At 32.3% G+C, this 15,083-nt stretch overlaps 1 protein-coding gene across 1 annotated transcript; it reads left to right on the forward strand.

Moving 5' to 3' along the window:
* Positions 1 to 247: 247 nt before the first annotated feature.
* Positions 248 to 13,435, forward strand: LOC148626479 (bile acid-sensitive ion channel-like). Its single transcript, XM_088570517.1, has 8 exons — positions 248 to 441; positions 4,781 to 5,324; positions 7,988 to 8,086; positions 8,897 to 9,047; positions 9,564 to 9,620; positions 11,042 to 11,192; positions 11,739 to 11,833; positions 12,220 to 13,435. The coding sequence occupies exons 1-8, from the start codon at positions 311 to 313 to the stop codon at positions 12,408 to 12,410; spliced, it is 1,419 nt and encodes a 472-aa protein (XP_088426643.1). The 5' UTR covers positions 248 to 310; the 3' UTR covers positions 12,411 to 13,435.
* The last annotated feature ends 1,648 nt before the right edge of the window (positions 13,436 to 15,083 follow it).

Below are 15,083 nucleotides of genomic sequence, written 5' to 3' on the forward strand. Positions count from 1 at the left end.
TTTACTTAATGTACTTCCTAGATAGGTGAAATCTTCGATTTCGTCAAGTGGTTTGAAATGCATGGATCGGATTTTTCCAATTTTTGCCTGATCCTTTCAAAAACTTGCATTTAATCATTCGTTGACTATTTCCATTTCTATACGTTTGCTGTTTAGCACATCTTTAATCTATTTAAAACAAATATTGTGATCGATACTTGCATGATGTGGTTGCCATATAGGTTTAACGGGCACGGTTCTTGTATAAGGCTAGTTATTATGCATTTTTGATTTTGGGTTCCGGACAATTTTGTTTGGTTATCTTAGGAAAATGGCAATTGCATCAGGAAATGAAGTTAAGTTGACATTCAATGGTATATGGGAAGACTTCACAGAATCAACAGGTTTTCACGCAGTCAATAAATTAAATTTTGGAGGAAAAAACAGGCCTCTATCTAGAACGTGAGTACCTTATTAAAAATGAGATATATCTATGCAATGTATCGTCATAATAAAACCACGTTTGGGCATTTTCGACGTATCGTCACTTAGACAGAAGGAACCCGGTTCTTGTTCAATAAAAATAGCAATTTAAACTTCTAGATTTACAGTTGCGATTACTTCTAACCGTTCTTTAATTCTGTCAGAATCCATCAGGAAAACTGTTCTTTGACAGAAAACCTGACAGACATTGACAGGGTATGAGATAGGTTGTCCTGGCTCAGGACATATTTTGCAAATCTGATTAAAAAAAAATCTTTATTTTAAAATTAACATTTAATTTCCAATTATATAGAGCTCATCTTGATCACCATCATACAATGACTCAATTGTGGTTCATTTTCCAACATTCGTCGCTCACGCCCTCGACACTCATCGTTTCAAAATATCATTGTTTATTTTTCTCATTCTATCATAGACCTGCAATTTAATTATACTAATTTAGTGATATATATAAAGGTCTATGATGCTGTTCTAACTGTACAAACGGTAACCGATAACTTTCAAATGTTTGGTAATTCTCACAAAGTTCAAGATTGACAAAGTAATTTCTGAGTAAATATACATTTAAAAACATTCAGCTCTCAAATCATTTTACCGAATGTTGAAATTGACAATTTTAGCATTAAATGGGTGAATGCTACCAATATATTTCGGCCAAACTCCTTGAATTTTTAAAAAAAATAAAATATGATTGTGAGCACTTCCAATTTACCTACATGGTCTTAAATCAATGTCGAAAATTAGCAATTGTAAACTTTAGTTTTATATTTAGTGCCTGTGACACCTGTATTTCAGTGAAATTTCTAAACAAATGTAAGTATAAATATCAAACTGGTAACTGTGACACACGATTGCAATCAAAACATATATTTGCAAAATGTTGAAGTTTGGTCACATTAAATTCCCATAAGGATGTAAAATTGATGACAAAATTGTTTATTTTCTCAAGAAAACTATAATGTGAGTGACTGCGACACATAGATTTTTGTCTGAATTCTTCAAAATGTCATATTCTTGCAAAATGTATAAGTGCCAGCACTTTTAAATTCCAAAAGGGTCTAAAATAATGACTAAAATGCTAAATATTTTCATATAACTATCATGTGGGTGGCTGCCACAAATACATTTGAGTCAAATTTCTTTAAAAAAGTCAACTTCTTGCAAAATAATTGAGTGGAAGCACTTATTATTTCAATAATGGTTATTGACTAAAAAACAAAATTGTCCAATGTAGCAATCAATCGTGTTGTTGACCGTGGCACATCTATTTCAGTACAAATTCTTTATAAATGTCATATTCCTGAAAAATGTATGAGTGCGAGCTCTTTTAAAATCCATGAGGGACTAAAATAATTGACTAAAGTGATATTTTTTTTCAGTATAACTATTATGAGGGTGACTGCGACACGTATAGTTCAGCTAAAATTCTTCAAAAAGTCAGTATGAACACTATGAAGTTGCATGAAGGTCTAAAATGTTTATTTAAAACGTTTGAAATTGTCAATAGAAGTCTTCTGTGTCATACTGATGACAGCGACAAATAAATTCAGTCCAAATGCTTTAAAGTCAGGGGCGTAGCACCTGGTACGGCTGGCAATAAGTTTTGTTGGTACTGCATGCCATACATAAAAAAGAATAAAACAAACAAGTTCAAACAAAGCCAGGATTTTCCTGTCGTACGATGGAATCACGTACATATCGCTACTACACAACATATTGACTGACCTGACATTTGTTTTTTTTGACTGATACAAAACATATATTGTTTCAATCAACGCAACGTCTGTCTATGATAAAATTGTTATGTCTACTACAACGTTTGTTTTTATGTTTTAAGACAACGCATTTTTGTGTCGAGTTCGACAAATTGTGTTATAAAGGACATTTTTAGAGTTGATATGGTCAAAATATGACTAACTAAACCAAATGAGAGTTAATGAATGACACAATTTGTTTGCCTCGTTTATATTTTGGCTGTGCATGGTCATCAAAGTCTTTTTTTAGCCAGCAGTGATTCTGTAGGTATTTCAGTCAGATAAGTATTTTCTACCATGTGACTGTCAGAATCTGTCAGAATATGCCAAGAAGTCCCCTACTGAATGTCTCAGTTCTACCTAGTAAAGTTCCTGTCAGGAGTGTGTCACGACCCATGACAGATCATGACAGAGCTTGTCTAAACTCCTGAGAGATCCTGACAAGATGTGTTGCGGGTCAGAACAGTTTCTGGGAGTTTAGATTCGTTCTATGACAGCGTATCCTGACGGAATCAAAGAGAGGTTCCAAGTGATTGAAAGATGTAGCAACTAAAATCAGGCTACTTCACGTACCTCAATCCCAACAACGTCAAACTAAATTCATTGTTGTTCACAGACATCAGGTACGACTCGAACGGGATTGATTGATAATTGTGTAACCAACCCGTACCAGCTTTCTCCCGATGCCCTAATCACATTTCCACAAATATTTACTTTTACATAACAGTAATATTTTTAATTTGATCATGCGTTGGAGTTATCAATATCCAGTCGTACCATATCATGAAAGTTCATTAATGTTTCCGATATTTCTTTTTTTCGACATGATCGAGATAATTAAAAACTCTTGCCCTATGCTTATATTTTCAGTTAGCTTTTTGGCGGATGAAAACACATTTAACAAAATTAAAAAAAAACATGCAAAGTCTATAACCGCCTCTAGCTTTGAATAACGGAAAACAACAAAGACTTCAACACTAACATTTGCATGTAGAAAAATAAAAGAAAAAAGTATGATTCCAGTTAAGAATCGTAAGAAGGGCGATTCTGGCATAAAAAATCCCCAGATGTGTTATATCTTGATAACCTCTTCAATTTGTTTAAAAATCAAATTTCTCATATAGGGGTAATTTTGGAAAAAATAATTTCCCATACCTTTTTTTCTTTTTTTTCTTTTATAAACAAGAAATTATATTTCCTAGGACCGAGCAACTCCACACAGGCTTACAGCGACAGTTGTTCATTTCTTCTCTTACTAACCCTACTGAATTCTCGGGTGTTATTCAAATCATACGTCATTTGATAATCGAACGACGTCGAGTCAAATCATTCACTTTTTCGTGACTTGGCAAGATTCTTGTAATTTTTTAGAAGGCTGGCTATAGCTTCTAGAATGGGTTTCGAATGTCAGACGCTGTTTTAGAGCTTGGGGACTATTTAATTATTTATCACTGTAGGAAATGATTACCGACCGACATAAACAAGTTAAAAAAAAAAACACCAGTGTACCCTTTTTGTTGATCTTTATTTTTTCATGATTCTTACATGGACTGCTTCTTAACTGAATTAAACAAGGAAATATTTAAAAAAAAATGATTAAAAACACAGGAAAAAATGTTGAAAAAAATGCATGTACTTCTAGTTTTCTTATATGTCAATATATGGCAACACAAGTTCGTAATAGTATAATATTAAGACATAACGCTCGAAATAAAGCCCCGATATTAAAGACATTTCTCAGAAGTTTGTTTTTATCCACAACCAAACGTTAAAGCACGGGCATATCTTTTCCAAAACATCGATTGAACGATATGCTTTTGTATTTATTAACTATTTTGAAATAACCATAACACGATAATTCATTTGAAAACATATTGTAGTTAAGAAATATAGTTGTGAGAATTTCATTCCATTCATGCTTGATTAATTTCGATAGCGTTCAAGAAACGACCCGTTTGTGTCAAGCTGGAGTACTAGTGCGTCATGTGGCGATACATAGCCATAGGCAGAGACACGTAGAGTAATGTCAAAATGCGATTATCTTATAACTAAAAAAATCTTTACCCTACCGGTTGATGCTACCAGTGTTTAACTTGAAGTCGGGTTACTTTTTATATTAATTTCTGTCTGTTTGATTTTTATTTTAATATCTTTGCTGCGTTTTCTTTCTTGTTTAGCTACTATTTTGGAGAACATTCTCTTGGATTTTTCGTTTAATTCCTGGTTCCCTTAAATGTCGTACCAAAATAGACCAAAGTATGAAAACAGAAATACACATATCAAATCAAGTTTAACGAAATCATCAAAGCCAACAACAAATTCTTGATATGAATTTACAAGTGTATTATGTCTATATCTAATACGGAAACTAGTAAATTGCATTTGTTGGACTTTTCATCTGAAACAAAATACTTAACAACCGGGAATTGATTTTTTTTCATTTTTGCCTCACATCTGAAACAAATTGATAACATTTGTGTAAAGAATTCGACATTTGTTTATTTTGAAGATGTTGGTATGATAATTTATTCCTCTTATTTTAGGACAATTTGGTTAATGATGTGGCTTTCATCAGCTGGATATTTGCTCTACACAGTGACCATAGAAATATCAACATATTACTCGTATCCCCTATTTACATCAATGACAATAAAGCAATCAAAAGAACTTGAGTTTCCGGTTATTACAATATGTAACTTAGCACCAAGAAAACGAATCGAGACAGAAAATGAACGAAATGAAAACTACTACCTTGGAATAAGTAGTCTTGCTAAGTTTGCGAAAATTATAAATTGGAGTGATCCATTTTACACAACCGAGGGGTTCTTCCAAAATCGTACCATTGATGACCTGATTAATGAATCAAAGGATATGATGGCGATGTTGCCGTTTCATACATTTGACCTCAAACAATTTTCTATGAACTTTACAACAGTGGTTACGGATTTAGGTCTTTGTCTTCGAGGAAACTTTTACAATTCTTTATCGACTCAACTAAGTGGTGGTCTGTATAATTTGCAATTCTATTTTGATCTAAATTTGAGTGAAGATTATTACGCATTTGCCTATCTTTCGTCTGGTGTTAAGGTAAGGAAAGTAAGATAGTGCTTGACAAATTTTGAACTTTGTTCAAAACTTGTTTTTCTTAAGCACGTGTTTTTCAAACAATTATTGTGCTTAATGGCAAGAGCTTCCATCAGTTTGCACATATTCTTTGTGACAAATGACACTAATTTAAAATTAAGGAGAAAAACCTTGGATTAGGGACATAAGTCTTGAAATCAGTGATATGTTTGTTTCATATTCAATTTTGCCATAGCCAATCAAGCTTCTTTTGAAACAGATTAAAGCAAGACCAAGTTACTTTGATGCTTACATAAGATTGCTGTAAAATACAAACGTTCGAATGATTTGTAAGATTTGTGTCCCTTACCCTAAGTCTACTTCCTTGTTTTGAAGGAAACGTGAATAAATGTATAATGTTATCACTGAAGAGAAATCATACACAATTAACCCAATTGTTCCACTCTCCATGTATGTCTATAGCGAAATATTTTTTAAACATATATCATGATAAATGTAAATGATGCTTATAAACATACCCCTCGTTTATCATAAAACAAAACAAGGGTGGTCAATAACTTTGAATTGAATAATATCAATTAGAACTGAAAAGCATTGATCCTGAAAGGTTATACAAGCGCAAAAAAAATGCCAGGATTAAAATAAAATCTTGCTTACGTTATAGAAAATAGTATAAGTACATATTTAAGTGTCAGTCTCCACACGAAACATTCTGAATGTGAAACATTGTAGGAAAACCCACCATTTTTAAATTGTAATAAGACTATTTAAACCATCAAAATTACGTAACTAGGATATTTTCCATATCATAATTGATTTATAATTTCATTTCAAGGAATATATGTCTGCCAAAATTACATTTTTTAACAGTATTTAGAAATTTCCGCACAGGACGGTTAAGGCCGTTTTAAGTGAAATTAAAAAAAGTTGCTTGAAGTCGCATTCTACAATAAAATCGTTTTAAAAGGTCTGAACTTGCTATTAAAAGTTTTCTATGAGGTTTGTTTCATTAATCAGGTTTTAAAATACGCGACGTTTCTATTGTTGATTTCTTGGGATTTTTCCTTTGTGAATCACGTGATCATTTCCGGACATCTTTCAACTCAACTATAAAATGCTTTTGCCCGACCTGTTAATCGCAACTAAATTTGTATAAATGTACTTGTCCTGGATTGTGCTGGAAAAAGAAATAAATCATCAGCTTAGCCAAGAAAATCATATTAGAAATATGTTGTGCGGTGAAATTGGTTAATCTGTAAAAGTCGGCGCATGATTATTTTGTTCTACTATGACCCGTTGAATAAATCAGTTTTCATGGTGCAGATTGATACACCATAACTATCCTCGAGTTCATGATGACGACCACAAAACTTCACTAGTGATGACTTCAATCTTGTAGCAACATAACCCTATTCCAGAAACCTATTTGTTAGAGTTCTAGCGCGATACAGAAAGTCTATGTAGTTTCGGCAAGCTCTGGTGTAACGTATGAGTTGTGATATGAACATTCCATACGCAGGTGCTGAAGGGATGTTGCCACAGATGGAAGGAAAGTTGACAATTTGAATGAAAGTCATCACGTTTGTCGTAAAGTTGGGTCACTAGTTTTCCTTTTCCATCAATTTTTAAGTGAAGGACAAGATATGAGGCTGACTTCACAGTGTCTGTAGTATCATTTATCTCAAGTTCTTTTAGGGTAGATGCGATGTGAATTAAGCAAAAGTAAACATTGCTTATGACATTGTGGGATTTCATTTATGCTGATAACTTTGTTATTTTATGTAGTAGAAAATACATTTGACGTGCCTTAACTATCCTGCGGGAAAAATTCCAGTGATGTTGAGTGGACTTTTAATATGAATAAATCATCCCTAAGTGACATTATATAAATTCATTTTCAGATCGGTGGGATTTTCACATGCATGTTTCAGATTACCCCTTTTTTGTCTGATTGTTGCATATATATTCTTCTTCAGTCGCGAGGGGATTACAATGTTTCTCACCTCGAGATAGTTAAATTTTAGATTTCAACCCAAGAGTTTCAGCAAGTGGGTTAAATCTAAAATAAAACTCATCAATTCAAAGGCGAAAAAAACATAAGAAAACAAAAACAAACAAGAAACAAAAAACAAAAACAAACAAAAACAAACAATAGGCAATATTATCCCAACATGAAAGACGCCATCCATTCGTTGCGTCATATATTAATATTAAGTTTTGTTGTTGCATAACTATTCAGTGTTAAACAAATAATTAACAGTAACAATCATTAATTATTTATGACAAACAATATGAACTACACGAGCAACAAAAGTAAAGCAACGTGACAAAGTGCACAACATTTATCTGTCTGTATGCGGAACTATGTTAACTGCTTTATTACACACGACATCTTTATTCCAGGCATGTGGCGGGAGAGTAAATATTTTTTATCACTTGCCCGTCCGGTATCGATGCGGCCGATGAATGGAGGAAAATACTTGTCTATTTTCTGATCTATTTTAATATAAAAATGTATGTATGTATTGTCATGTAGAAATAATTCGCTTGTTAAGGGTTCAATAAAAGTCATCACTTTTCTTTAAATCAAATTGTCAGTGGTGAGCAGAAATATGTTTTAAGATGTTTGGAATTTTCTAATCTAAGAAATCACCATTTAATTGTAGATTGCCGTACATGATAAGAACGATGTCCCAATGATGGTTAACGATGGTTTCGCAGTTCCCCCTGCATCAGAAGCATTCGTCCAAATACATAGAAAACAGGTTACACTCATGACTTATGTATTGTTTTTACAAAGTCAATGAAAAAAAAAAGCAGTATTGTTGTACCATAAAATGTACTTCAACTGATAACAAAAACTTTCATAATTTCAACATTTTATAATGAAAGACATAAGAGTATAAAAACGGAAATTGAAACAACGCATGTACAATTTACATTCAAGGAGAAATAACATAGAAAGTGAGTGAATGAACATTTCGGGCTCCACTAAAACGGGTATGTAGCATTGACCACATGTATAGGTACAGATCAACTGAATTTTTTCAATTGATTCTTGGTTTTTGCAGTAGTGCATGGTGAATTGATGAAAGGCTGGTGTACAATGTATTTCACAGATGGGAATAGAGAGGTTGGGTAGTTTCTGGTTACTTTTTAAATGTCAGTCTGTGTAAGAATCAGGCAGAAGGTGAAATATGGAATGAAAAATCCCACCATTTCGAAAAAAGTACTTTAGCTATTTGTACTTTCAGAAATGCACTGAAAATGAACAATTCAAGGGCAGATAAATCTCTCAACAATTCCAATTTTGTAACATTCTATTGAAAAAATATCGGGACAAAGCCAGTGAAACAAAAGATCAACAAATCATCCTTAAGTTAAATTTTATTATCAGATCGGTGAGGTTTTAACATGTATATTTCCGACTGCCCAGTATGCCTGCTTCTTACAAATACTTACACTTAATTGAAGCACAAACACCCTACTAGGTCCCGAAATATGCCTTCTCAGTGGTGGTGTTAATTCCAACCTTTTAACTTGTGATAGATCACTTACTTTTGTCATTTATACAGCTCAAACTGCTGCCACATCCATATATGGCATTTGGTGATACTCCTTGCAAAGAAATGTCATCGGAATATAGTCAAACAAAATGTTTTATTAAATGCATCGGAAAGAAAATAAAGAGGATTTGTGGATGTGTCGACTTTATGTTTGAAAGTGGTAAGCAAGATGATATAATGATAACTAGAAATAAAACTGACCTCATCAAACTCTGCCAAGACTTGCATAATTAAGAAGAACGGCTTTAATAATTTAAGCTGAAAAAAATTATCATATCTTTTAAAATATAAAGAATTTTCCTTTGTAATAAAAACATGTACAAATAAAAGGAACAAATAAATAAATAAATAATGATAATAAAATGAGAAACAGTAACATAATTAGAAATGTAAGAGATGCAAACCTTAATTTCAGATATAACATGCTTACTGATTAGATAGAAAAAAAAATTTCAATCGCCTCATAGACCAAATTTTGCAATGTGACTGTGACGTCATCAGTTTTTTCCCCGATTTATTTCTTAAATATGCTACGCCGGTTATTTAATGTGTACCACGTGATTGATGTTATTCATTAATATACTAAAAGTGTCGAGATTCGACTTGTCCATGCTTTTTTATGTGGTAAACTTAATTTTAACTACATCATAAATGTTCCGTTTGTTTCCATTTTCAGCATCTGGGACCTTTTGTTCAAAAGAACGATATATTTCATGTTTTATGCCTGCTTTCTGTAAGTACATTAATAACGTTTTTTTTTTGCTCCCGTGACAAATAGCCAGGGCATATAAATTTACCCCTGTTCGTCCTTTCGTCCGTCCGTCCGCCCGTCTGTCTTTACGTCCGGATTACACATGATCATGGGTTGTCCTGCTATTTCCTCGTACAGTTTTTGAACTACATCTAAAATATTTTACAGAATATTTCTACACATGATGAAGGTATGCAGGACCAAAGAATATTGATTTTCGAGAAATATTACGGAAATTTGTGATAGTGACACAGTCATTTTCCTCGGAGATATATGGATCATGCTTGTCCGGCTATCTCCTCGTACAATTTTTGAACTATATCTAAAATATTTTACAGGGTATCTTTACACAAAACGAACGTGTGCAGGTGCAGGGTCAAAAGATTCTGATATTTATGAACTATTACGGAAATTGCTGATAGTTAGACTTCGTCATTTTTATCAGAAATTGGGTTACATGGCTTGTCCTGCTATCTCCTTCTGTACTTTTTGAACTACATCTAAAATATTTTTTGCAGGATGTTTCTACACATAAAGATGGTGTGCAAGGTCATAGAATCTTGATTTTTCTGGAATATTACGGAACTGGGCGATAGTTGGACTTTTTTTTTGTCCGAATGATTCCCCAAGTTAGTGATTTGTTATTGGGGGTGTTAACATTTCTTATGTGTCCGTCAGTCCGTCCATCTGTCCATTTTTTCTCATTGCAAGTATTTTTGCAGTGCCAAGCCGAGTATATAAAATATTCCCTGCATCAACCAAATAAGAAAACAAGAAATAACAAATAAGAAACATGCATATCAGAACCCCACTGATATGACAGGAAACTGTAAATCAAGAATGCTTTCCCTTTTTAAAAAGATCATTATTTGATCTCTGCATCACTGGATTTTTTCAGAACATCTTCAATTGATTGTAAGAAAAATGAGTTTTTATCCGCCCATAAAATGTTTATAATCATTTCATTCAACTTGTCAACGTGGTATGGAAAATACTGTCTTTATTCTTGATTCGAATGGTGCAAAAAGTCGTATTAAACTTTTAAAACCATGTTTTTATACCATTTTATACCCACTTGCTGATTCGTACAGAGACCAACACTTATAAGGCTAAGAAAAAAAGAAAATTAGTATTAAAACGTAATTAGTAATGAAATGTTAGTCTGCATAAACATTGCTATACAAGCTAACTTTCCTAATTCTGGGATCAATGCATATTTAGCCAATGGAAATGACTTATCATGTTATGTAAATTGGGTTTGTATGCATGCTAATTTTTCGATAAAATTGGAAAATCAAAATTAAGAAAAAAATATGTTCATTGCCATGGTGCCTTGCGAATGTGTAATAATAGTGTCAAAACTTATTTTATCACATAAACTTATTTTATCACATTAATTTCAGGGAATGTCGTTAGAGAGTATACGACCTGTGACTGTCCTTCTCAATGTCAAAGCATTACATACGACACATCGGTATCTTTTGGAAAGTTTCCGTCGGAAAATATGGCTTCAACATTATCTAAAATGTTGAACAGATCTATAGACTACGTAAAGTAATTATGTTTTCAAAATATTTAGGATAAAGTGTAATTTAATAATCTTATGATAGATATTCAATTTATTGACGTAACGTACGCATGTAAGAATAAACATGTAGTGCCATGATTAAGAAAAGATACCAGAGTTATTTTTCTTTTGCCATAAATTTTGACCTTTTTGAAAAAGTTCAGATGTAATGTCAATAAGTGGAATTTTCGAGTATTTATTATTTTGAAACGTTGATACATGGTATTATTATATTGGTTAATATTTATGTTCTTAGTCTTAGAGCTCAAAAAGATATATGATGACAAGTAATTGGTGATAATTTCGAAGCGTGGCTTAATTTTGTGACTTGACTTTAAAATGTATTACAACACAGAATGAGTCACATGAGGTTGGCGAAATTGTTTTGAAGAATACATATCTTCAATAACTTTCAATAAACAGATTGTGTGCTCGTTTACCTTGAAATAAGACGCAATATTCAAAAAGTCTATTTTGTTTTCATGTGTTAGTTTTCTATGCCTTTGACAATACAGAATGTATACCTATTTCAGGACAAATTATATCAATATTCACATCTTTTACAAAAAGTTAGAAACAACAATAACAGAGCAAACACCAAAGTATGCTACGTGCGGAGACGTTTTTTGTAAGTTTAAAAACAAGTTCATTTCCAGATGACCCTTTTATCTAATTTGCAATTATCCCCCCCCCCTACCCCCAGAAAAATATATAAATTATACTATAAGCTATACCAATTACCAGAATCAAATATGGAGCACAATATTTTAAATAATTTATTCTAGCTTTTATTTTAGCAAATTTATGCAGTTTAAAAAAATCAGTGAAATAAATATGATGATCGTCTTACATGTAACACCCATTCCTAAAAAAAATATTGACAAGGTTTTCCTTCTCTTTAACGACTGTAATTGCACATAAATCATTGAATATAAAAACATTTACGTATATATTTCATTTCCCTTCATGTATTTAGTTCCACTGCGATTAACAAGCTTTTTCATCGTTTTATAGCAAATGTTGGAGGACAAATGGGACTCTTCCTTGGTGCTAGTATACTGACGATTATGGAACTTGGAGAATTTGTTCTGTTTGTTGGTTGGTACGCCTTTGTTCTTGTCACAAGAAGAAATGTAATGGTTTCCAATGGCAATCGTTTACATCTTACTAAACAAAATACCCTAACAAAGAAGGAAGATATGTAACATCACTTTTAATTTGTCTTTCTTTGAACATGAAATTTCATAAAGTAATATAATCTGTGTTCATTGTAATATCATGTCTTGTAATGACTCACATTACTTCATTGGAATATCTTTATGATTCTTGCAGCAGTTTTGTATTTCTTTTGTAAAAAGCAAACACATGAAACGCAATTTTACAAATGACACCAATGAACTCCACCGAATAGTGAACTCATGAATTGTTACGGTGCATCCATCTGTACAATGAAAACCGATTTGTACAATGTGTTCTTTCCTCTTTCGTGTACTTCGGACTTGACATCCTATGAACAGCTCGCCGGGTGTTTCCGGAAAATCAAAGGACACTTACCCTACCGGTGCTCCCATTTTTAGTGGAATCCACGTTGCTAATTTACTTTTTTACTTTGTATGTATTATATTTTGGTTATTTGTTGTATATATCTGTTTTCCACGTGTGGTCTTTGTCCCTGGACTACACTCTTTTGCTGTCTGCTAGAACTGTGGTTCCCCTGATTACTCGCTTACACGAGAATAGCTTCAGATAATGTTAGACTGGGAACAGTGCTCGCTTGAGATGGGAAATGGAAATGTGAATTTTCAAGGAGCCGCATATAAACTTAATTCAGCAAAAGTCTCATTTTTACTGACATCAAGCTATAGAAGTATTTTAAATGTTAAGAAAAAAATATTTCTAACAGTTACAGGACAATTTTTACTGTTTTTACAATTTTAGCAGGACTGAAATGATTATTATAACCTTGTAAACTGTTCTTGAAAAGCTTCTCAGATGGAATAAATAAAAAAAATAAACGTTTGTGCTATTCACGAGCTGAACCGTAGCGGTTCTTTAAAAAAAAACCTTAGTGTTTGGAATAGTATATCTGAGACTTAAAAAAAGTTAATAAACCATTTTAAAGAAACCTTTCTTAATTAATGATACATTATTGATAAACCTTGAAGCAAGCAAACCTTTATTTTGTCAGTTTATCATTGGATGAGTAAGCAAGGGAACCAATGTTATAGCGGTAATCAAAAGAATGTAATCCAGGGACAAAGACCAGACATGGAAAACAAACATACAAAACAAAGAACATTAAGTAACTAAAATCATACATACAAAGTAACAAAAGCAAATGAGCAACTCGGACTCCACTGGAGGTCTCTTTTATAAATGTCAATTTTACAAGTAATACACCAAATGGAAACATATATGTTATTTCAAGTTTCCATAATTTATGATTTCATTAAAACAATCAATTTGAAAAAAAAGATGGTTATTCATCATATATTAATATACATATTTTGCACTCTTGAAGTAGATATATGCATATGTTCCCTCTGTTTTAGAACTGAATTATGATTCATGATGTTGCAATTAAAGTAGCATTGTTTCGCAAAAATGTTATGTCAAAACATAGCTTCCAAGCTTTTTAGGCCACATCCATGGTAAATTATTGACAAACACATAACCAATATGTTGTGCAACACATAGGCTCTGTCTATAAAAAATATGAATAAACTTAGTCCTAGTAAAAGCGAAATAGATAAAAGAAATTCCATTTTATCATTGTTTCTTTTTCAAGGGGTTGGTATGTCGTTATTTAACCCTCGCTATCATTCGGGATAAAATGGCCAGGCCGTGGCAAAACAATGATAAAATGGAGTTTTTGTGATTTATGTCTTAAGTGTACCGGATAAGTTAATGCTAATTTCATGAAGAGCATTTCCTTGGAGGCTATGTTAGTGTTTTGATCTATCACTCTGATACACAACAATACAAGTAGATATATATCATTACATACTCAGAGCATTCTTTTCCGTTATCTTTCAAACTAATACAGACATATGTATTTTCACAATTAACTAATAACATGTGAAATTATGTAAAAAAAAATAAAATCATTAAAAAAATTTACAAGCATTGTGTTAAAAAAAACTTTTAAATGGGATTGGGGGGGGGGGTAGTAGTTAAATTTTGGGATTACAGTTCTTTCAAATTTTATTTTTGAAATAAAGAAGAATCTCAAATTAGTGTTTTTCAGATAGGATGTTGCATCTTACTTTTTGATACATGCCTTGTACTGGGGTATACTTCCGATTTTGTAGTATATAGGTGCGACAAGATTGTAAAGTACATGGGGATTTCGAATGGAGATGGTAATTAATTAGTTTTCTAAAGATTTATTGACATGAAAAGTATGATAAATTTTACTTTAAAATAACAGTAAAATTGTTCCACAATTTAGAAATATAAGATTCAATTTGATAATGTAAATATTTGAATTTCAATGAGGATTATATTGGTGATTTTTCTTTTCGGAATGAGTATGAGGACTATAGGGAATGTTGAAAAAGGGGATACTATATGGTATAAGTTGGAAATTCATGCCATTAAAGAATTGTAGTTAGCGTTATTCTGCTACATAACCCTTATTAACTCTTGTGCAGAATACCTATAATAAGTCTCAATGATGTCAATTTTAAGTTCGGTGACATCTGTTTGTACGTTAAAGTTTGAAGTTTTATTTATTTGTTCACATATCATTTCAACATTTATTCATTACTTTAAAGAAAATGATTTATTTGTTATTTTGTTTAGTGCGCAAGAAGTGAGTTTAGATCAACATATCAATACCATTTTTTCTTAATTATTTTTCTGTTACCCTTAAGGGA

This window comes from Perna viridis, chromosome 2 (assembly GCF_037379345.1).
Source record: "Perna viridis isolate PV_CMFRI_1.1 ecotype Kerala chromosome 2, ASM3737934v1, whole genome shotgun sequence".
Taxonomy (NCBI): Eukaryota; Metazoa; Mollusca; class Bivalvia; order Mytilida; family Mytilidae; genus Perna; species Perna viridis.

What these genes read in the sequence shown, in the direction of transcription:
- LOC148626479 (XM_088570517.1), top strand. Translation starts at nt 311, where the DNA reads ATGGCAATTGCATCAGGAAATGAAGTTAAGTTGACATTCAATGGTATA. An exon ending in CGACTTTATGTTTGAAAGTG is followed by an intron (nt 9,048 to 9,563) that starts GTAAGCAAGATG and finishes TTCCATTTTCAG; the next exon opens with CATCTGGGACCTTTTGTTCA. An exon ending in ATGTTTTATGCCTGCTTTCT is followed by an intron (nt 9,621 to 11,041) that starts GTAAGTACATTA and finishes CATTAATTTCAG; the next exon opens with GGAATGTCGTTAGAGAGTAT.